Below are 22606 nucleotides of genomic sequence, written 5' to 3'. Positions count from 1 at the left end.
GGGTGAAGCTAAGGGAACCCCAAAGAAGAGAGGAAGGAAAACTTCTATGAGACAGAGAAGTCAAGAACACGGCACATGGAATCAACTAAGCAGGGCTCACAGGGGCTCAAAGAGACTGAAGCGACAATCAAGAAGTCTGTATGGTCCCAATCTAGGTCCTCTGCATATTCATGATGGTTTCATAGCTTGGGTTCTTGTGGGACCCCTAACAGCAAGAATAGGGGGTATATCTGACTCTTTTGCCTGCACTTGGAACCCTTCTATGAGGTTGCCTCATCCAGCCCAGATACTAAAGGTTTGTGCCTAGTCTTATTGTAATTTGTTAACACTATGTTTGGTTGATATCCCTGTGAAGCCTGCTTGGTTTTTTGTTTGTTTTTTTAAGGGAAATGGAGGAGGAGTGGATCTAGGGGAGAAAGGGGGTTGGGGGCTGAGGGACTGGGAGAAGTGGAGGTAGAAGAAACTGTGGTCAGGATGTAACGTATGTAAAGAATAATAATTAAAATTAAAAAGGACTAGTGGGAAAGTACATTTCGAGATTCAATGAACACAAGACCCCAGTGTTACAAAGTATAGAGCCAAAAGAATTTTAAAGTTAATATGAACAGAACAAAACAAAAAAACCCTATGTGGTCAGCACAGAAGAGAACCTGACACAAAATTATAAGTAAATGCTTGCTTAAAGATAAGGAATAAGGGCAGAAGAGACGGTTCAGTGGTTAAGAACACTTGTTGCTCTTAAGCATCTGGGACCCCAGGTTCAGTTCCCAGCATGCACATGGTGGTTCACATCCATGTTTAGTAACTCTGGCTTCGTGGAATCCTACATCCTCTTCTGATTTTAGAGGAGAGTGGGCTCCACGTGGTGCACAGGCAACACTAGAACATATAAACTTTAAAGTAAGCATGGTGGCTCAGGCCTGTGATACCAGCAACTGAGAGCCTGAGGGAGAATAGCCATTCTAGATTACCAAGTGAGACCCTGTCTCCAAAGATATGGGAGAGCATTTCCATAATCCCAGCATTTCAGAGGTGGAGGCAGGAGGATCAGGAGCTCAACATCATCCTCCAGTACATAGTGAGGTGCAGGACAGCCAAAGCTGCCTGTATCTAAGTTAAATAATTAAAAATAAAGGAGGGGGAAGACGGTAGAAGGCAGATGTAAAATGTAGAAACTGGAAGAAACCAACACCAGAAATTCGGGATCTAGCGCAGATTCGATTGTTTCAGCACATGCTAGAGGTTGCCAGCTTGGTCAGCAATTCACAGGACTGGAAAGACAAGCCCCAAAGGACTTCCCCCTCCGTTATCTCACGTGATCATCACTACCTAGAAAGATAGAGCCCAGATTATTCTGTCCCTTGGAAACAGACCACAGAGAAGAAACACCACAAAGCTAGTAACTGGTTGGACTCCCTTCTGTGCATCTTCCTGCAGCTGTGCCCTGGTCCTGATGTTGAGATCCAAAGAAGTGGCACACCTGCGCCTGAGCAGAATGAGCCAACCAATGAAGAACCCGCATCCAAGGAGGAGGGACAGGGACCCTGCCAATGACTGAGCTCTCCCTGAGACAGATGTAGCTAATGAGGACTTCGTACTGCAGAGGGACGGTTGCTCGACCAATGAAAGACTAAGACCAGCCAGGCTGCCAGACCGGATCGCCAGTGGGGCGCCAGGGCGGGGCGCACAGTCGAGCGCCAACCGCTAGAGGCCGATCCGCGGCGTGCTGCCCGGTCACCACCCGCCATGGCCCGCGCTGCCCCGCTGCTCGCCGTGCTGGCCACACTCCTCACCGCCGCCGCTGCAGGCGGAGACGCACCGCCCAGGAAAATCGGTGCGGGAAGGATGCGGTGGGGTGCTCACTGAGGACGGGCGGGAAGAGGGTTCGCAGCTGACCGGGGGTTAGGGGAGGGCTGCTCCGGAGACGAACCGGGCGTAGGCGAGGCTAGAGGCTGCAGGGCACGGAAGAAGAGTGCATAGGGGAGGCGGGGAATGAGGAGGGATGGTTTGAGCACGAGGAGAGGGCCACCTGGGAAGAAGGAGGCCTGGGCAGTCATAGCCATTGACAGCTTGCTGTCTGCAAAGCACATGGTCACTGCACATTTGCTCTAGAGGAGCTGGCGGGTGACAAGACAGGAGCTGGGCGGGCGGAGGCGTTCTCAGGGGTCTGCCGAGGGCCTTGTGTGTAGCAGAGGCTATGGCTGTGGTTTCTGCAGCACGAGGAGGCCCTTTCCTTAGGATGAGAAAGTTCCGTGTCTGGAGAGCGCTTGGCAGGTTCTGCAGGCCCTAAAAAAAAAGGCTTCGGGAAGAGTAACATTTAACCAGAACTTCCGGTCTGTAGAAGGCAGTGCCTTCCACAGGACAGAACAATAGATTGCTGGGGGTGGATTTGTTGAGTGACAGAGTGGAGAACTTTTCCCCCTCAGGCTAGCTAGGCAAGCACTCTACTGCCATTACGGACAACTCCTAACGACAATCTTTCTTTCTTTTTAAATTATTATTTGTGTGGTTTTCCCCCAACATTTCATTCCAAAGTTCTTCAGGCATACAGCAAAGTTGAAAGAATTTTATACAGTCTCGTCGTCTGTGTGTCCACCACCCACTTCTGGCATGGCATTTGCTACTACCACCCCTTACATTCCGGTGCATTTCAAAATAAACTGCAGGCACTGGGACACCTCACTAAATACACCATTGTGTAGCCGTTGTCACTAGTGCCGAGTTTGTTTACATTTTTTTTCTTTCTTTTGTTTTCATTCTGCATGACTCAGATATTCCCCAAATCTCTTTGTATATGAATTCCTACACACCAGAAATGCTGAGCTTCTGGTTGTGGGAGGACAGGTGGGATATCCAGGACATCGTAGACTTGCCTGGACCAGTACAGTGTTAAAGTTTAATTGTGTAAGAAAACTCCCCAGCAGGCCACAAAGGGTTAAGGCTGACCAAAGCACTGCTGGAAATCGATTTATGACCCAGAAGAGTCCCAGGTGGAAGAGAGAATCTTGGGGGTTGGGCATTAAGAGAAGGCCTAATGGAGTCACTGACTTTGGGGCAGACTTGGCAGGATAATGACGACTTAGGCAGGCAGGAACCAGGGGTGTGCAGTACTCATTTTCCTAGGCAGCAGGGACCCCCTCCCAGCAGAACCAAATGGTGGTTCCATAGCTTGCATCCCACCTCCGTTCAGCTTGTCCCCAGACACACTTCACTCACGTCCTCTCTGTTGATGACAAGCTGCCCTTTAGCTATCCCGAATGTCTTCAACCCCTTAGTGAGTTGGATTGGACTGGACTAGAAAGGAGGGCAGACAGGGTCTTCCTGTTATAGGGCATAGTCCTTGGGCTCCAGCAGGGTTGTATCTCAATGCTTCGGGGTGGCCCTGGGACCCTGTAAAGTCCCTCTGGTGGCCTGCGCAGGATGGCCTTTCTGCTCTCATGGGCATGCACGGTTTTCTCTAGGAACCCTGCTCAAACACTTTATCTATGTGAAGCCTGTAGCTGCTGCTTTTTCCTCAGGATGCCCTGAAAGCCTGAGGTCCTACTTGGTTATGGATTGTTCTAGCTGACTGTACACGAGTCCTCTGCCCATTGGCTTCTAAGGCAATGGGCAGAGAACCAAAGTGCTCTTTGCTTCATCTTTGGGTCTTGGTACATCTTTTTGTTGTTGTTGTTTTTGGTTTTTTGGTTGGTTGGTTGGTTGGTTGGTTTTTCAAGACAAGCCTATCTCTGTGTAGCCCTGGCTGTCCTGGAACTCACTCTGTAGACCAGGCTGTCCTGGAACTCAGAAACTGCCTGCCTCTGCCTCCCAAATGCTGGGATTAAAGGCGTGCGCCACCACTGCCCGGCTGTCTTGGTACACATCTTCAACAGGACAAGGCAGTGTCTGTTATGTGTGTCCCATAAGCCTGTTCACACTGACATGACATCTTATAGCCAGGGAGAGTGGGAGTTGTAATATTCCCAGACCTTGAAATGACCATTTCTTTGGAGAAAATGGGTAATCTGGGTCTCTCAAGAGGGAGGGAAGAGAGCAGAGCGGTTAAGAAAAAGCTAAGGGTATTCCTGGAAGTGACTTTGATTTTTGAGACAGGGTTTCTCTGTATAGCCCTGGCTGTCCTGGAACTCGCTCTGTAGACCAGGCTGGCCTCGAACTCAGATATCTGCCTACCACTACCTCCCAAGTGCTGAGATTAAAGGTGTGACTCACTGTTAAGTACTGAGGAGAAGGAGTTGGTTATTTCAACAAGCAATAGATATTTCATGAACTTTGTCACCTGCCAGGGTCTGGGGTTAGAATCACCCTGCTTCCTCTCTGTCCTCAAACCTTTTGGATAGGTGTGGCAAAGGCAGATTGTGCTGCTGGGATATGTGTGAGAGATCCCTGCCTCTCCCTCGAAGGTGGCTCTGGCAAGCTGAGCTAGAAGGAGTCTTCATCTTCTTTCCTGGCTGGATGGAATACTAGGCTGTCAGTGAGAGGAAAACAGCATTACAGATACAGGACGGACAGAATCACAGAGAAGGCAATAGCCCAACCCAAGGGTTTCATAAGGAGTTCACCCTCCTCCCTCAGGGCACTGTTGACTACTGTCTGTCTAGACAGTGGTTCCCAGCAGCATCAGGTGGTAGGCTGGACTTTGACCAAAGGTTGACACACTTTGCTTATAAAAGAGCCAAAGAGTAAATATTTGGGGCTTTGAAGGCTGTCACATGGCAGTAGGTAAAAGAGGATGTGGGCTTTATTTGGCAGATGTCAACAATATCTGGAGGCTTCGAGGGAGACTCACTCACTCTAGCCTAGGAGCTCAAAGCTAGCCTGAGCAGCATGGTGAGACCCTATCTCAAAAAAGACAAGACCAGTCAGGCTTGGCGACTCATGCCTGTAAGCACAGCACTGGGGAGGTAGAGGCAGGCAAATCTCTGAGTTGAAGGCCAGCCTCATCTACATAGGGAGAAGAAAAGAAAGAAAAAAAAGAGGAAAGGAAGACCTATGCCTGTAACACTTTTTTTTTTGTTTGTTTGTTTTTTTTTTTTTTTTGAGACAGGGTTTTTCTGTATAGCCCTGGCTGTCCTGGAACTCACTCTGTAGACCAGGCTGGCCTCGAACTCAGAAATCTGCCTGCCTCTGCCTCCCAAGTGCTGGGATTAAAGGCGTGCGCTTTAACACTTCTAAAACAAACTTGTACTTGGATTCTGGCCTGCAGATTGTAGTGTGCTGATCCTGTATTAAGGAATGGTTTCCAGCCATCAACAGAAGTGCTTGGTCTGTAACTTTTCAGCAGTTAATCCTGAAATAAGCAAAATGGAGAAGATGGGAAATTTTATAAAAAGTTTATTGTCTAATTTTTTTTAACATTGGATTGATTGATTGATATATGGAGAGGGGACATATGCATGTCATGGCACTTGTGTAAAGATTGGGGAACAACTTGCAGATGTTAGTTCTCTTCTTTAACTACATAGGTCCCGGGGCATTGCTTTGTTTGTCTGCTTGTTTTAGATGGGGGTTTCTTCATGTAGCCTTGGCTGTCCTAGAACTCTCTTTGTAGACCAGGCTGGCCTCGAACTCAGAGATCCATCTGCCTTCCTCCCCCCGGCACCCCTCCCCGAGATTAAAGGCCTGCACCACCACTGCCTGGCTCAATTTAATGTTTTAGAGCATTCTGAATTTTGAGATTCTTTCCTTCTCTCATGTTGTCTGATGAGGGTGGGAGTAGGTACAAGACAGGTGGGCAGCCTTTAATTGTTGGATGTGGAGCGTCTTAAAACTCAGAGTGAAATTACCCACTCAGAAATGTTATAAGCCTGCTAAGTGCAAGCGCCAGGAGCCTGCACTCTGCACAGGGTAGTGCAAAAATAACCAGCCTCTCTCTCTCTCTCTCTCTCTCTCTCTCTCTCTCTCTCTCTCTCTCTCTCTCGTTGTGCCACCTCTCCTTCCCTGCCTTGTTTGGACTTCCTGACAGCTGTTATTGGAGCTGGGATCGGGGGCTCTGCAGTGGCCCATTTCCTTCAGCAGCACTTTGGACCCCGAGTGCAAATTGTCGTCTATGAAAAAGGGACTGTGGGTGGCCGCCTGGCCACCATCTCCGTCAACAAGCAGAACTATGAGAGCGGGGCAGCCTCTTTTCACTCTCTGAGCCTCCACATGCAGGACTTCGTCAAGCTGCTGGGTGAGTGTCTCTCATGGGGGCTCCAGTGCCCGGTGCCTCAGGCTCCCGGGGGGGCCCAGACTCCCCCAGACCCTTAAGGTCAGATAGTCATTTAGCTCAATCTCCTCATTTTACAGATGGAGCAGCTGAGACCAGAGAGGGGAAAGAACTTGCCTGAGGTACACAGTGAGTTAGTTGCAGAGCCGGGATTAGAACTCAGGTTTGACACCCAGACCAGACTTTCCCTTTCAGCTTACTGCCTCTTAATTATGCAATTACATCAGTGTCCACATCCCGTTGCCCACCAGATACCTGGTCCTCTACTAGGTGATTTGTGGACATCACCTCACATCCTACCAGCCTTCAGGATGAGAGACAGATCTCACTCTAAAGAGAATGGAGCTCAAACCATTAACTTATTTCAGCTGAGATGACAATGCTATAGAGGCGATAAAGCTGGGATTCAAAGCCAGCATCATCTAACCTCCAAATACACACCCTGTTTGCTCAAGATGTCCCAGCTCTCAGAAGGGGTCCTGCAGGATCTTGTCTTGTAGATTCACGAAGTGGGTACATGCAGACTCATTCACTACATCAAGGTCTACCATAGCAGAAGGCTGACATGTCCTCCAAGTACAGCCCACCCTCTCTGTACTTGGGGTCAAACACAGTGCCATGAAAGCATGCAGTAGACTATCCAGGATGCTTAAGAAGCAGGATAATGTATATGTTATGTCAGGGTTGGGGGCGGAGGGACTAAATTATAGCTATATATATATATATATATATATATATATATATATATAGTCACGAGTGGAGTGTTCCTTTGGAGCACTGAGAGAAGCTAGAAGGAACTCATGTGAAGTCAGAGCCCCATCTCAAAGCCAGCCCTGTCACAGCAGCCTTTAGACATTCAAGAATGGTAGACTTTCCCTCACTCTTGGCTAGGCAGACCGATGTTGAGAGAAATACAAAATGGCACATTGTTTTCATCTTCATTTCCGTCTTTACTAGGAAGAGCAAACGTTCTCAGTGTATTCATTAGCATGCTGCTTACAGACAAGTAGCATATAGGAACAAAATAGGACGATCCCAGCCATTTGCATCAGGAAGGCCCCAGTGCAAAAAAAGCTCAAGGCACTGCTTGGGCCTCCTGGGGTCCTTAAAGGGGAGCTGAGGGGGCTGCTGGTCTCCCGCAGGGCTGAGACAGCGGCGCGAGGTGGTGGGCAGGAGCGCCATCTTCGGTGGAGAACATTTCGTGCTGGAGGAAACCGACTGGTACCTGCTGAACCTCTTCCGCCTCTGGTGGTACTACGGCATCAGCTTCCTGAGGCTGCAGATGTGGGTGGAGGAAGTCATGGAGAAGTTCATGAGGTAGGGTTGAGTGTAGCTGCAGAACCCAGTTAGGAGACCAGGGATGCTCTTAGGAAGGAATTGATTGGTTGGAAAGTGTGAGAGGGGAGGGGAAGTAAACCCAAGGGCCAGGCGCAGTTCAACGCAGGCTCAGAGAAAGCCCCAGCGGGAGGAGTGTGTGGGACAGGGCTTGGGCCATGTCACACTAACTCCATTCTTTCCTTCCACCAAAGTTCTGAAGCACTTTGCAAGCTCAGTAACTTACAAAGGCCGAAGTGCAGCGTGTGGGGGTTAGAGAACAGGGATTCGAGGTAGCTTGAAGAGTAAGGCCATCGGAGGGAGGCAGCCAGCTGCAGCACATCTGTGGACAGCCACAGGAATCGTGTCAAGAAATTTCCAACTTCTCAGTGTTTATCTCCAATTGGTTTTGGGAGCCAAGTGAAGCACTTGTGTGGGCTATATCCAGCCCGGGGGGTCACCCATTGGCAAGCTTGCTGTCCCCACATTGTCTCTCTAGAACAGTGGTTCTCAACCTTCCTAATAATGCAACCCTTGATTACAGGTCCTCATGTTGTGGTGAGCCCCAACCATAAGATTACTTTTGTTGCTACCACAATTTTGCTGCTCTTACGGCCCTTAATGTCGCTATCCAATATACAGGGTATCCGATATGTGCGCCCTGTGAAAAGGTCGTTCAACTCCTGAAGAGGGTTGCAACCCACAGGTTGAGAGCCACTGCTCTAGAACAGACATTCTCTCTTTTTTTTTATTCCCTCTTGAGTGCCAGCCCTCCCCTATTACCTCTAGACACAGGACAAGTGGTCTGAATCTGCTCTGTATTCACACAGCCAAGCAGCCACGCCTCTTCTGTAAGCCCTCGGCTTCCTGGTGCCTTGAGCAGAGGCTGCCCCTCTGGCCCCATCACTGACCCTCCTCAGTGTCAGATACCCAGGTGTGGTCCCATAGCACCCTCCTCTCTGCCTCTCTGCTCTTCTCCACTCCCTTTCTGCTCTAGGACTAGCCCATCCAAGGTGGCACGTCTTCTTGACATTCTCCAGATGTCCCCCAGAGATGCTGCACTTCTGCTCTGACTCTTCTTTCTTTCTTTCTTTCTTTCTTTCTTTCTTTCTTTCTTTCTTTCTTTTTATTTGGCTTTTTCAAGACAGGGTTTCTCTGTGTATGTAGCCCTGGCTGTCCTGGAACTCACTCTGTAGACGAGGCTGGCCTTGAACTCAGAAATCTGCCTGCCTCTGCCTCCCAAGTGCTGGGATTAAAGGCGTGCACTACCACCGCCTGGCCTTTATTTCTTTTTAAATTAATTTATTATTTGATAATTTTATATATATATTGTAATGCATTCTGGTCTTTCCTCCTCCCTCCTTCCTCTTCCCTCCTCCCTCCTTCCTCTTCCCTCCTCCCTCCTTCCTCTTCCCTTCTCCCTCCTTCCTGCTCTCCCCTCCTTCCTTTTCGCTCCTCCTTTCTCTTCCCTTCCCCTTCCTTTCTTACTCACCTCTCTTCCACTCCCACCAAGTCCTCATCCCAGTTTCGTGTCTTCCGCCTTGTTTTTGTGTTTGCCTTGCCATTCCCTGGGTTTAACCAGGCCTGTTCACATGGGCATTGGTGTAGAGCTGACCTCTGGGCATTGGTGTGGAGCTGTCCTCTGGAGTTATGGCTCACTCTCTGGTGAAGACAGTGAGTGACTTCCTCTTCTCCAGCAGCCCTGAGCTTCCTAGGGTGGACTGGGGCCCCGGGAGCTCCTCCCGTCCGTGACTGCAGGTTTCTAGGGCTCTATCTTCTGCATGCTCTATGCAGGCAAGTACAGTTGCTGTGAGTTTGTGAGTGCCACAGCCATGGTGTGCCCATAAGACTATTTCACAACCCTCCTCCCCATCCCCCAGCTTTTTCTTTTCTTTTCTTTCTTTCTTCTTTTTTTTTTTGTAACCTTCTTTCTGCCTTTGTGCTTGGCACAGAGTCTCACTGTGAAGTCTAGCCTAGCCTCAAACTCACAATCCTCCTGTCTCACCCTCCCATGTCCTGGGACGGCATTGCTTCTGTCATGTGCACAGTCATGCTCAGCCCCCTCTTTTCCTCCATATGCTTTTCTCTCTTGTCTTGTTAAGTAACCCTGCCATGCTGAATGTTCCTATGGCAAAAGCAGGTTTGACCTGTCTCCTTCCGGACCCTCATTCCCATCCATGCTCTCGACACTGCTATCTATTGGCCCAATTGAAACCCAAGCCCAGAAAAGGCAGCCATTCAAAGGCAAGCTAGTCCAGAAGTGTATCAGCAGGTGGTTCCCATCTGTGCTAGTTCAGGGGCCCGAAATGAATGGAGGGGGGATAAGACAGGAGCTCTGAGCAAGTGAGATCCCTGACAGGTCAAGCCAGTGGGGAGGACAGTAGTGGTATGAGGCCAAGCTTGGTCCTTGAAGCCAGAGCAGATCTGAAGCTAGGAAAACAAAATCCACTCATGTTCAGAGACATATCAGCACTGGTGGCAGGAAGTGTGATGTAACTGTCATCCAGCAGAGCCAACCCAGGAAGCCTGTGGGATCCTAGACTATCTGTCTTTATCTCTGCACTGTCCCTGGCCACCAGTGAAGAGGTACAGATAAGCCCAGTATAAACCACACAACAGGCCAAAGGGATGGAATGGCAGGCCTGCAGGAGGACCTCATGATGGGTGGTCAGCCCAAAAGCCTGTCTGCACAAGATTCCAGTCCCTCGCTTCTCCTAGGATCTACAAGTACCAGGCTCACGGCTATGCCTTCTCGGGGGTAGAAGAGCTACTCTACTCATTGGGTGAAGCCACCTTTGTCAACATGACCCAACGTTCCGTAGCTGAGTCCCTGCTCCAGGTGGGCGTCACACAGCGCTTTATTGATGATGTCGTCTCTGCTGTCCTACGGGCCAGCTACGGCCAGTCGGCATCAATGCCCGCCTTTGCTGGTGAGTGTGCAGCCCTCAGCCTGCTTGTCCTTCCTGCCCACGTACTTACAATAAACTGGGTCCCGTAAAGACCCTCTGACTTATTACTGTGGCCCTCATTCTTTTTTCTTTTTTTTTTTAATTTATTTATTATTATATGTAAGTACACTGTAGCTGTACACACCAGAAGAGGGCATCAGATCTTATTACGGGTGGTTGTGAGCCACCATGTGGTTGCTGGGATTTGAACTCAGGACCTTCGGAAGAGCAGACAGTGCTCTTACCCACTGAGCCATCTTACCAACCCCATTCTTTTCTTCCTTCCTTCTTTTCTTTCCTTTCTGTTTTCAATCTCAAAATCACATTGTATTTAATGTTTGAAATCCACGCTCATGGGTGGGAGGATTCTTGTTCTGGGATGAAGGCCCAAGATCTTTCCTCTCTCTCCCAGGAGCCATGTCACTAGCTGGGGCTCAGGGCAACCTGTGGTCCGTGGAAGGAGGCAACAAGCTGGTTTGTTCTGGTTTGCTGAAGCTCGCCAAGGCCACCGTGATCCATGCCACGGTGACCATTGTGACCCTGCACAGTATAGGTAAGTGAAGAGAGCAGGAGCCATATCCATCCCTTTCCTAGCCAGCCTTCCTTTCTCTTCAGTGCCTCAACCTAGTGCTCCGTGTAGGAAGGATTTTTTAGAAAAATCAGTGAGAGGCCTTACCAACACTAGAGGGCGCTGTTGTGGGTGAGAAGCCTACCTACACTAGAGGGCGCTGTTGTGGGTCACAGAAAGCGCCAGGAAGCTTCCTTCCATTACTATTCCCTCGAGCACTGAGAATTCCAGGGACATCCTTACCTCAGCCAGTCAGCGGCAGAACCAGGGGAAAGGTTTGGACTTTCTAACAGCCCGATCAGTGCTCACCCAGCAGCTGCGTCAGTATGAAAAGGAGACAACCCACCTGCCCCTGACACCAGACCCTCCCTGCACCCTCAGTGCTGGGCCCCAAAGGGAAGGTCAGTGGGTATAAAAACGAACCTTTGTGTTCTCTCCTGCTAGAAGGGAAAGCCCTGTACCAAGTGGGGTACGAGAGTGACAAGGGCAACAGCTCTGACTTCTACGACATTGTGGTCATTGCCACACCCCTGCACCTGGACAACAGCAGCAACAACATCACCTTTGAAGGCTTCACTCCGCCCATCGATGACATTCAGGGCTCTTTCCAGCCCACTGTGGTCTCCCTGGTCCATGGCTACCTCAACTCTTCCTACTTTGGTTTCCCGGACCCTAAGCTTTTCCCCTTCGCCAACATACTCACCACAGACTTCCCGAGCTTCTTCTGCACTCTGGACAACATCTGTCCTGTCAACATCTCAGCCAGCTTCCGGCGGAAGCAACCCCAGGAGGCTGCAGTGTGGCGAGTGCAGTCCCCGAAGCCCCTCTTCCGGACGGAGCTGAAGACCCTCTTCCGTTCCTATTACTCGGTCCAGACAGCAGAGTGGCAGGCCCACCCCCTGTACGGCTCCCGCCGCTCCTTCCCAAAGTTCGCCCTCCATGACCAGCTCTTCTACCTCAATGCCTTGGAGTGGGCGGCCAGCTCCGTGGAGGTGACGGCTGTAGCTGCTAAGAATGTGGCGTTGTTGGCTTATAACCGCTGGTACCAGGACCTGGACAAGATTGACCAAAAGGACTTAATCCATAAGGTCAAGACTGAACTGTGAAGGCTCTAAGGAGAGCCCAGGAACTCTGTCCCACACTGAAGATGGAACGCACTCCAGCAGCACAGGACTGACGAGGCCACATTCATGGGCTGTGCGCCTTTCTCGGCCCTCAAGTGTTGAGCAGGTTCCACCAGGGTCCAGGTGATCTACTGTCTGCTTATCTAAGGATCCTCTTAGAGGCTGCCCTTTTTATTTTTTTAAGGGAGAGATTAAGAAAAGGGAAGGAAATTCAAGTCAGTGTTTTGTTTTGGGGGGGGTTGTTTTTTTGTTTTTTGTTTTTTGGTTGGTGGGTTGAGTTTTTTATTTTTTTATTTTTGGGAGTTCGGGTTTTGATTTTGGGTTTTTTGTTTGTTTGTTTGTTTGTTTTATTTTGGTTGTTTTGTTTTTGTTTTGTTACTGTTTTTCCCTGTTTTTCAAGAAGAAATAAAAGTTCATCCTCCAAGCCACTTCAGACTTCATTTTCTCACTAGAAGCCAAGATGACTGAGAAGGGGTATAGAGTAGAGAACTCAGTTTTATTTATTTCATTCCTGTCTTCCATTCCCATCTTCCCCAAATGCACAGCCTGCAGTAAAACAACATTTATAACCAGCTACTAAAAAGCAGAAGGCAAGATCAGAAAATGAGCATTTGGATGGGCTGTTTAGAGTGAGTTAGCTCAGGACTTCCTTAGAGACAGACCATCTCCACTCTCCCTACCTGAGGGAGAGATGTTTACTCGACATTGCCTTCAGTAGAGCTCTGGGGCTACTTGTCTATCATTAAGAATGGAAACAAGACAAGGCGGTGGTGGCACACGCCTTTAATCCCAGCACTTGGGAGACAGAGGCTGGTGGATTTCTGAGTTCGAAGCCAGCCTAGTCTACAGCGTGAGTTCCAGGACAACCAGGGCTACACAGAGAAATCTTGTCTCAAAAAAAAAAAACAAAAAACAAAAAACAAAAAAACCCAACAACAATAACAAAAAGAATGGAAACAAGTTGGGCTTTTGGGAGAAGGGACGCTTTTTGACATCCCGTGGAGGTATTGGACCTCTCTTTATGCCAGGGTACAGGAATCATGTGATGAATCTGTTTTGCAAAGGAGACAAATCCTCAGAGAGTGGTCCTACCTCACCCCCAAAACCTCTTCCAAGCCAGGCAAAAGGAGGCATGGACGGAGATCTTCAGAGCTTAATCTGGTGTTTCCCAGGCCCTAGCTTAAGAGAGAGAAGTATGCTTTGCTTCTTCTATAACCTATAAAGATCAGTAGGTTAGAGCGGGAGAAGTACTTCTGTGGGAGAGTGCTGGCCTAGCATTTGGGAGGCCTTGGCGTTGGCTCCCTGGGCCATTGAATAAATAGATAAAAATTAATATTGAGTATGGGCATAGCTCACTGGAGGGCATATGTTTGGCATGTGTAAAGCACCTGGTTCAAGTCTCAGCACCACCACCTAAAAATTACTTTTTAACAATGGAGTGGCTGGGCAGTGGTGGCACACGCCTTTAATCCCAGTGCTTGGGAGGCAGAGGCAGACAGATTTCTGAGTTCGAGGCCAGCCTGGTCTACAGAGTGAGTTCCAGGACAGCCAGGGATACACAGAGAAACCCTGTCTAGAAAAGAAAAGAAAAGAAAAAGTTAAGAAAAACTAAACAAACAGTGACACACACACACCACTCAGACTTGTTAAGCTGGAGTTTCAGAGAGATGCTTGGGTGCACACAGGAAACATTGCCACTGAGGATTCTAGCCTAGAAGCTTGCCCAACAGATAGTTCTGAGAGACATCCAGCTGCTCTCCTACAGGGAAGACAAAAGCCCACACAAGCGAGAACATACATAACTTGTCTGAGGTCTCGACCAAGTTTTAAAGAGCAGCCAGGATCTGCAGCCTCACCTTAATTTGAGTTCAGCCCAGAGCAGAAACCCCTTCCTGTGCAGTGAGGTTCACAGTGGAGCACAGGCTCGTGTTCCAACAGGTGATAGCAAGGGCGGGGAAGAGATGGTCTTTAGGGCACACGTGATCTGCATGTGGTAGGTGTTACAGAAGCCATAACGGGCACACCAGGAAGACAGATTTGGTTGAAGTAGAAGAAAAACAAGTGAAAACTGAACAATAAAGACAAAACTGGTTAAAACAACTTGAGGCCACCTGCAGAGCACAGGACAATCCCCAGATCTCCCACAACCAAAGACTGCTGTCAACAGCCCTCCCCCTCCCCCCAGGAGGGTTTCTTCCACAGCCACTGAGCCAGATTCCTAACATAGACCATATAGACTAGCCCTGCACCAAAACCCATGACCAGGGAAGGGCCAAGTGCTGATTGGCTGGGCTTCAGACAGCCGTCTAGTAATGGGACAACATTACTAGAAAATAAACTGATTTTCTTAGAATAACAGGTTCTAATAATACAATCCCTGAAGCAGAGGTCTTACCCAACTGTCAAGACTGTGAACACCCCCGCCCCCAAAATCAATGATATCAGTCAAAACATGTGATAGTGTCTTTCAATTGGTCAGATAACTCAGGCTATCATTGTATGTCTGAAGACCAAAGACAGTGCAAAACCTACTCTGTTAACCATCCCTCTTTGGATCCCTAAGAGGGTATGACTTAGACCCCAGGGCAGGTCCTGGGCTGGACTGGGCCTGGGGCTTTGTGCTAAGGTTGAGATGGCTGCACTCTTCGGAGTCCTTCTTTGCCTGAAAGGACTGGCCTAAACAGCTCCAATCCAGAGCCACTCCCAATACCTTCAGGCCTGCTTGCCCAAGCCTTCAGGCTCAACTCATGACCTCAGTACTGTCAGGACAGACTCCAAAAATGGGACCATACAGGCCGGCTGAAAGCTGGTCCTGGGGCTCAACTTAGCCTTTTCAGGCCAGAACCAGCAATCCCTCCCCAGGCCCAGAGAGGCTTCTGAATCTGGCCAGTAAAACAGAAAAGGCACCACCCAGATGGTCCATCGTCCTCAGTACAGTATAAGGAACACTTAAAACCATGCACACAGGCTAAGAATACAGCTCAGTCGATAGAGTCCTTGCCTAGTGTGCATGAAGCCTTGAGTCACAGTCATCCCTGCTTGGGATTCCAGCCTTCAGGAGTTGAGGCAGGAGGATCAGAAGTTCAAGGTCATCCTTGGCTACATAGTAAGTCTGAAGCCAGCCAGAATGTGCAGTGCCTGTTAAAGCAGACAAGGCCTTTACTGGACAGACTGGTAGCTTCTCACGGGCAAGTAGAAAACAGGAAACGTATTTAGCTTTAGATCCAAGTACGTTTCTGGATTCAGTCTACGTTCACTTTTCCCAGTCCCTGAGCTCTCCTGCTCAGGCCCAAGAAGAGGCCAAGTTTCAGGCCAGCAAGATGGCTCAGTGGGTTGTTAAGACACTTGCTGCCAAGCCCGAAGACCTCAGTTCAATCCCAGGACCCACAGGGTGGAAGGAAATTATCCTGTGAATTTCACAACTGTGTGTGGTATGCATTCGTACACACATCCCCCGGACGATGTTAAGAAAATTACAGTTTTTTGCTTTTTTTTTTTTTCCCTCTGTGTAGCCCTGGCTGTCCTGGAACTCACTCTGTGTACCAGGCTGGCCTCAAACTCAGAAATCCACCTGCCTCTGCCTCCTGAGTGCTGGGATTAAAGGCATCTGCCACCACTCCCTGGCTGAAAAATTACAGTTTTTAAGAAGCAGCTACAGCTTTAAGTCACAGGATTGTAAAAGACTGGAGAAGAACTTGGTAGTGAAATTGATAGTGATGGACTCATTTCACAGAGGAGGAGCCAGCAATAGGGAAAGCCGCCATCCTCATATAACTAAGCGTTGCCAAGATTCTGACATGCCCTCTATAAGGATGGCCCCTCTTGGCAAAAAAGGGGGCTCCCTCCTACCTTCCCTACCTGTGTTCTCCCAGGACTTCTGCAGCTCAGCTTCTCCCAAGGTGACTTCCTATAGAGCCTTGGACCCAGAGTGCACAGGGCTTTGTAGATAGGCAGCTCAGTGGTGTAGCTCATAATTAGCCTGTATCAAGCCTGCTGATTACCCTGTATTTGGGGACACACAGAGACCCAGGGAGCATCTGTGGAGCCTTAGAGACAAGCAGCCCCTGCAGAAGTAGCTGCTAAAGGGATCGGCATGAGCTGGCACGTGGAGTGTATTTTCCATGTGTCTGGAGCCGGGCCAAAACTTCCCAGGGTAATTTTAACCAGTCTACAACTCTACAACAATACCAAAAAAGGTAAGTTACTTTCCATCCCAGACAGGCACATAACCTAACCATTGGCTTTTCATGAATCAGACGGTTAAAACACTGCACAGTGAAGCTGCTGTGTGCACAGGAGCTCAAGCTGCCAAGTGAAAATACTCCTGCAAGGGGGGTAGGGGGTATCGACCCTTTCCCAGAGGGTAACTCCAAAATGCTAACTCACCCATGGAAAAATAGTTCAAGCCCCTCAGCTGTCCTGGGGGGTGGGGGTGGGGGAGGCAGGGTATTTTTAGAGTCCAGGACAGCTGATTAGGGATTTGCTGTGGGGTTAGAAGGCCCAGGGGGTGAGATTCAATTTCAAGGGGACAGAGTTAGCATCAGGGTCGCAAAAACCTGTAGGGGCTTGAGGATAACTCTTTCCATACTGCCTGTGCTGGTCAGTAGAATGTCTTGCTGTGTGACCCAGTGGTTCTCAGAGTTTGGTCACAGACGGCAGCCTAAGCCACTGCCAAGACCCACAAGGTAGTAGTAATTAAAAGAAGTCACTGCACTCAAGTGCCCACCTAAGTCAGCACCTTGGGTGCTGGGCCAGCGGTCTGGCTGAACAAGCTTCCCAGGTGGCTGACTCACACTGACATTTTGAGGAGTGCAGATATATACTGCTCTGCAAAGAATCCTGGGACTTGGGCAGCCTTTCTAGTCTGTGACAAGGGTCAGCTCCACAAAATCCAGGAGAGGCTGAGCCCTAGGTGGTCACTGCAGAGCCTGGAGCCAGCCTCTTCTTAAGAGTAATTACTAACTTAAAAATCCTAGTAACTTAGAGTTAGTTGGGTAGCATATTGGCTTAAGACAACCAGGCTTCTATTCGGTATGCTACACAGACTCAGGAGCCCAAAGAAAGCCCACCGCGATCTCAAATGTGAAAAATGAGAGCAGCATTTGTTTCCTGAGAGATTCTCACGTATCTAAGGATACATGTACTCATAGCCAAGGATGGCCTTGAGTTTTCTGACCTACCCATCTTCAGAGCACAGGAATTACAGGTGTGCACCTCCTCCATTGGGTGTATATGGTGCTAGAGATGGAACTCAGGGCTTCATTTGTGCTGGGCAAATACACTTATCAACAGAGCTACATCCTGGAAAATGCCCAGTCACGCTGATCTGGAATCTGTGTCCCAGGAATCTCCAACCCCGACACAAGCTTAGCTTCCTAAAAGGAACAAGCCATCAAATGCCTTCCTTTACAAAGAACAACGTTTACTATTTATCAGCCTTGAGGGTCACAGTAGGTACAGAGAGGGAGGGTTGTTGTAGCAGCCACCACTGGGTTGGGGGTTGTTGGCTCAGAAGATGCAGGTGCAACCCACAGCGATGGTCTCCATGACGACACGCTGGCGGCAGGGCCCGGGACGAGGAGGTTGAGGACAGAGGCGGCGGCGCACTGGCACCTGGCTGAACACTGGCACGCTCACCATGCTACGGTCCTCCTGCATGGTGAAGGGGTTCACACAACCCAAACACAGGCACCGCGCCTCGGGCAAGTCCGCAGGGATGCGGCTGGGGTCGTGGTTGATGCTGCGGGAAGCAGGTGGGCGGGAGAGAGCAGGGTGAGCGAGGGCGCTGCCAAATGTCAACCCCAAGGGGTCTGCGCCGTTAGGGTTAAGGTTAGGGCCAGCAGCCAGGGTGTGTTGTATTGAACACACCCTGCTTCTCAAAGAGGAGACTCCAATCTGGAAGCTAGTCACTAGTCGGGGTCTGTGAAACCATGCTCCTCCTCTCAGCCAGAAAGATACCATGGGGACTACGGAAAAAAAACAAGTCAGCCCTCTTCCTTCTCTGCCCTATTTTTACATTGTGGGGAATTAATCTGCAGAGATAAGATGTGCACTCATGGGTGTAGAATATTCACTGCAAGAGAATCTGGGCCTGTGTTCTACTGCGTTCCTGAACCTCAGAGATTCAACACGTTTTGGACTGTTATGATTTGGTTTGGGCTTCTTTTTGTTTCTTTCTTATCTTTTTTTTTTTCCTTTCCCATTTTTGGGCCGGTCCCGTTTTGCCTCTCTTGCCTCACTCAGCCTTCCCAGGGTTGGAATTACACCAGCCTCAGCCCACCAAGTTGTTGGTTTTATTTGAGTCAGGGGACACCTTGCAAGGAGCTGGAGGAGGACAACGTTTGGGAGTCAGCTCTCTCCTTCCATGCTGTGAATTCTAGGGATTGTATTTTTATACACATCCCCTAGATCCCTTGTTATAGGCATTTCTGGCCTAGACTTTAGGCATTGTGGCGGGGGGGGGGGGGGGGGGGGGGGGGGGGACAGACGACACAGAGCCTTCTGGGGGCTGTCCCAGATTCACTTTTCTTCACTGTCTCCACTTCCTCCTCCGTTAAACAGGAGCGAGAGGTAAGAGACCTGGGAACATACAGACGGCCTCCATCACCTCGCTTTGCTTGGGAGCTTCTTGGAAATGAACTGGAAACCTCCTGAATGAGCCTACAGTTTTACAATCTCCCTGACGGACACACGGGCCCAGCCAAGTAGGAACAAGCTGTGGCCTAAAGAATCCTTACTGACTCTGTTGTCACATTCCAGGGCCACAGCCCTCAACACAGTAGCCACCACCTAAGAACTTAAATTTCAGTCTATAGTCCTTTAGTCTCATTAGCCACGTGGTTCAGTCGTCACATGGCTGCCATAGTGGACTTTTTTGTTTTGTTTTGTTTTTGTTTTTTAGAGACAGGGTTTCTCTGTGTAGCCCTGGCTGTCCTGGAACTCACTCTGTAGACCAGGCTGGCCTCGAACTCAGAAATCCCCCTGCCTCTGCTTCCCAAGTGCTGGGATTAAAGGCATGCGCCACCACTGCCCGGCCACAGTGGACTTTATTAAAGGATGTTCTAGCCAACCGTGCTAGTCTAGAGTCTTAGCATGGCTGGGAGATCTCTGGGCTGAGTTTGTGAGTGAACTAGCCATTTCTTTATTCCATTTAATCCACGTATCTTGGGCTCCTCCTCATGCATGTTGCCCTAAGTGGTGGAGATGGATACACAGCCACTGCTTCTGAAGCCCAGAGCAGCAGAGCCATTCCCAAATCAAAGCAGGGTCTGTGCACGGTAAGCAGGAGAGACAAGTGAACCCCTGTGATCCTGGCATGCATCCTAGGGAGTCTGAGCTCAGGGACGCCGACGTGTTTCTGAGGCAGACATTAAGAAGGCACCCATCTGGCATGAAAGATGGGAGCCTCGCCAGTAAGTGTGAACCACAGTGCTGGACCATGGAGGATAAAGAGGCAGTGTTGTGTACGGCTACCTGTTTATAATAGCTTATGAAGTTCGTACTGACCATTGCTCCCATTGACAGCTGGGGAAATTGAGGCTCAGCAAAACTCATCACCTGACCAAAAGCCTTACAGTTGGTTAAGGGGCAGACACGGGGTTAAAACTCATCTGAATCCAAGGTCTCCAACACAGGGTCTGGGACAGTGAGGAAGGTGGCCTGCTGTTTCCAGCCCACCTACCTGTAGCCCCATGGAGACAGGCTCCTCTTGTTGGACAGCCACAGCTGCAGATTGACTTCACATTTCTTCTTGGCTGGCTCAGAGCTGTTCCTCAACTGGGCCACCATCTCTCCAAGGTTCCTCTCGTACTCTTCCATTCGCGCGAAGGGCTTTACTCGAGACACCAGGTCCAGAGGCACCTGGTGAGGCCCAGGGGCCAAGGGACCAGGCCTCCCTTGCCCCTTCCTTTTGCCTTTGGTGTTCCGGGACTGGTTTGGCACCAGGAAGATGGAGATGGCAAGAAGAAAGAGCTGGAGAAGAAGGCTACTGGTCAAAGGCCAGAGCCAAGTCTCTCTGGACCAAAGCATAGGATTAGGTCAGGGAGGAGAGAGGTCTTTACGTGGCCACCTTGCATATGGACACCTGCTTTGTGTTGGGCACTGGTAACACCCCCCCGCCACACACACACACATACACACACAGTTATCTTGAAGTCCTCAAAATAGGGTAACTCTTAAAAATCTCCCTATGCACCCTAGCCACTCAATCTGTAGACCATGGTTACTTCCCAGGACAGCTCCACAAAAGCCTACTATCTGGCTTTTCCAGACCTGTCTGGCTTCGAGTCAGCTCACCGCACCAAGGCCAGCAGCAGCCATTGAGAGGCACATCTGACAATATCACTTCCACATCCTTCCTGAGGCCCTCAGGGGTCTCCTGGGCCCCTCCTTGACTCCTCTGTGCCTGTGCTCAGCATGTTCCTTGCACATGGATTCTGCACAGGTCTCTGCCTGCAGAGTTCTACCTTTTCCGTTTACCTGCTGAACACCTTGCCCAGCGGTGGGCTCAAGTTCACTGCCTCAGCAACGCTTCCGGACAGCTTGGCGTTGTCACGACCCATGCATGTGCCCCTCACACGCCTGCAACTGTACTTGGACGTGTGATTCTTCGATATCCTCTTAGCTGCCCCCAGCCCCACCCCCTCAAGGCGCCGACTCCCTGAGAGCTCTGAGCTCCTTTCCATACAATTTTATCCCTCCTGTCTGTGTCGGCATGGTGTCAGACATCCTGGAGTACAAGCAGAGTGAATAGATTCCATCACCATGCCTTCAGTTGTGATGGCTGTGGGGGGTGGGGTGGAAAAGTATCAGGAATGACCTGGGGTGAGGGGCTGGAGGCTGGGGCTCACACTTGGCTTGGGTCAGCAAGGTAGCTGGGCCCAGCTTTTCTAGAGACTCATCCAATGGAATAAGAAGGAGGACTCCTGAGCAGAGCAAGCCTAAACTCTTCCAGGGACGTGGAAGGGTAAGAGGAGTTTTTGGAGCTGCTTTATAGGCTTTGCTGGAAGGAAATGAGTTGAAGCAGAGTGGGCGAGAAGAAGGAACACAGCACGAAGCTGGTGCATGGTTCCTGTGAGCCTCCATTTCTAGATCATGCACTCTCTTCCTCCTCCTCCTCCTCCTCCTCCTCCTCCTCCTCCTCCTCCTCCTCCTCCTCCTCCTCCTCCTCTTTCTCCACAGACAACCTGCTTTTCCCCATTCCTGGTTGATTTCCCTCACTATTTTTCTGAGTCTTACCAGACTCAATACCTTCCCTGGACCTCTCAGGCCACAAGGACTGGGCCTGTTTTCTTACCCAGGCTACCCAGCAAGCTTTGATCCTTGGTAACAAGTCCCAGCATAGCCCCTCTTGGCAGAGCCACTTGCTGGCCTAAACACTGCAGCAGTGAAATCAGGTTGCTAAATTCTTCCCCTTGGTCCTACATTCTGCTACAGAAATACTTCCCTCGCTCCAGGCTTTCTCAGTGAGGCTTCCCACACACACTCCTCAACTCACCTCGCAGGGGAAAGCACGGGCCAGACTCAACAGCCCCTCCCTCAATTTCCAGATGGGAAACAAAGACAGGAGGACTTGCCTAAGATCATGTACTCTGCCCAGATCCCAGAAGTCAGACCTGGAAAAACCCTAGTGCCTGAGTCTGTCCGGATCTCCCCAGTTGCTTCGGTCTGAAAGAGGTTCAGTGTGCCCAGGCTGCGTCCAGAACTGGAGCCCCAGCCTTGGGCCATGACAGCAGGCCAAGACCAAGCTCTGTTTCTCTCTGAGCCTGGAGGAGAGGACAGAGCCGGTCCCTGCAGATTCCAAGCCAAACACGGGCAGCCATTAATCAATGGGAAAGAAACATTTACAGAAAAGGTGGAGGTGGGGTAAGGGAGCACCACGTACCAGGCTGTGCGGCCAGTCCATCCCACCAAGTCAGGCGGCAGGCCTGCAGCTGCCACCCGCCAGGAACCCCAGATGCCGTAGAGAGACAGAATGGCAACAACAGGATGGACGGAGGCAATTATAGCTCCACAGGGGGCTGCTGGGGGGTGTGGGTGGGTGGGCTCGCTGTCAGCTGGGAGCCTTGGGCCCCCAGCTGGCTGGGCCTTAGCACAGTGGCAGGCAGTGAGGGGTGTGGGGGCAGGCCAGAAGCCAGGCTGAGGTGCCCAAGGGCTGTTGACCAAAGGACAATGCCCTGTGTGTCTGGTGGGGCCCTGGCTGATGGCACCTCTGCCTGTGGCCTGCGGCTGGCTGACCAGCCAGCACCCACAGCGCCAGTTGAGACAATCAGCTTCGTTTGCTTTGGGGATGGCAAGGGGGTGAGGGTGGAGGAGGGATGGGCTGCCGGTTGGTCAGGAGAGAAAAATGTACTGAGACTGGGTTGGCCCAGAGCCTGGGTGCACTGTCTCCCAGAGAAACAACCCCAGTCACTCCAACCAGCCTCAGGTGAGCTTGGCTGCCCACCCT

The 22606-nt window shown here is 50.3% G+C and overlaps 2 protein-coding genes and 1 long non-coding RNA gene across 5 annotated transcripts; 1 reads left to right on the top strand and 2 right to left on the bottom strand.

Moving 5' to 3' along the window:
- The first annotated feature begins 1636 nt into the window (after positions 1 to 1636).
- Pcyox1l (prenylcysteine oxidase 1 like) lies at positions 1637 to 12583 on the top strand. Its single transcript, XM_031365814.1, has 6 exons — positions 1637 to 1834; positions 5963 to 6169; positions 7348 to 7522; positions 10238 to 10449; positions 10880 to 11020; positions 11480 to 12583. The coding sequence occupies exons 1-6, from the start codon at positions 1747 to 1749 to the stop codon at positions 12139 to 12141; spliced, it is 1485 nt and encodes a 494-aa protein (XP_031221674.1). The 5' UTR covers positions 1637 to 1746; the 3' UTR covers positions 12142 to 12583.
- Positions 7183 to 11605, bottom strand: LOC116087240. 3 transcript variants are annotated; one of them, XR_004117327.1, is made up of 4 exons: positions 11459 to 11605; positions 9012 to 9305; positions 7767 to 7862; positions 7183 to 7481 (listed from the first exon to the last, which is right to left on the bottom strand). It is a non-coding gene; the product is annotated as an uncharacterized LOC116087240 (long non-coding RNA). The 3 variants fall into 3 exon arrangements; XR_004117326.1 differs by lacking the exon at positions 7767 to 7862 and having other exon boundaries at positions 7183 to 7570; XR_004117328.1 differs by lacking the exons at positions 7767 to 7862; positions 11459 to 11605 and adding an exon at positions 10730 to 10929 and having other exon boundaries at positions 7183 to 7570.
- Positions 12584 to 17560: 4977 nt separating the features above from the next.
- On the bottom strand, positions 17561 to 22133 carry Il17b (interleukin 17B). The gene is made up of 3 exons (XM_031366318.1): positions 22043 to 22133; positions 19841 to 20130; positions 17561 to 17899 (listed from the first exon to the last, which is right to left on the bottom strand). The coding sequence occupies exons 1-3, from the start codon at positions 22061 to 22063 to the stop codon at positions 17668 to 17670; spliced, it is 543 nt and encodes a 180-aa protein (XP_031222178.1). The 5' UTR covers positions 22064 to 22133; the 3' UTR covers positions 17561 to 17667.
- Positions 22134 to 22606: the final 473 nt, after the last annotated feature.

Source organism: Mastomys coucha, unplaced genomic scaffold (assembly GCF_008632895.1).
Source record: "Mastomys coucha isolate ucsf_1 unplaced genomic scaffold, UCSF_Mcou_1 pScaffold13, whole genome shotgun sequence".
In the NCBI taxonomy this organism is placed as follows: Eukaryota; Metazoa; Chordata; class Mammalia; order Rodentia; family Muridae; genus Mastomys; species Mastomys coucha.
The sequence above is the reverse complement of the archived record's forward strand: the minus strand, read 5'-3'. Positions and strand labels throughout refer to the sequence as shown.

Bases quoted from the DNA above. Each gene is read 5' to 3' on its own strand.
- Pcyox1l (XM_031365814.1), top strand. From the start codon at position 1,747: ATGGCCCGCGCTGCCCCGCTGCTCGCCGTGCTGGCCACACTCCTCACC. The intron at 1,835-5,962 runs GTGCGGGAAGGA...ACTTCCTGACAG, and splicing joins CGCACCGCCCAGGAAAATCG to CTGTTATTGGAGCTGGGATC. The intron at 11,021-11,479 runs GTAAGTGAAGAG...CTCTCCTGCTAG, and splicing joins TGTGACCCTGCACAGTATAG to AAGGGAAAGCCCTGTACCAA.
- Il17b (XM_031366318.1), bottom strand. From the start codon at position 22,063: ATGGACTGGCCGCACAGCCTG. The intron at 20,131-22,042 runs GTACGTGGTGCT...CTTCTTCTCCAG, and splicing joins TGGACTGGCCGCACAGCCTG to CTCTTTCTTCTTGCCATCTC. The intron at 17,900-19,840 runs GTAGGTGGGCTG...TGCTTCCCGCAG, and splicing joins CTGTCTCCATGGGGCTACAG to CATCAACCACGACCCCAGCC.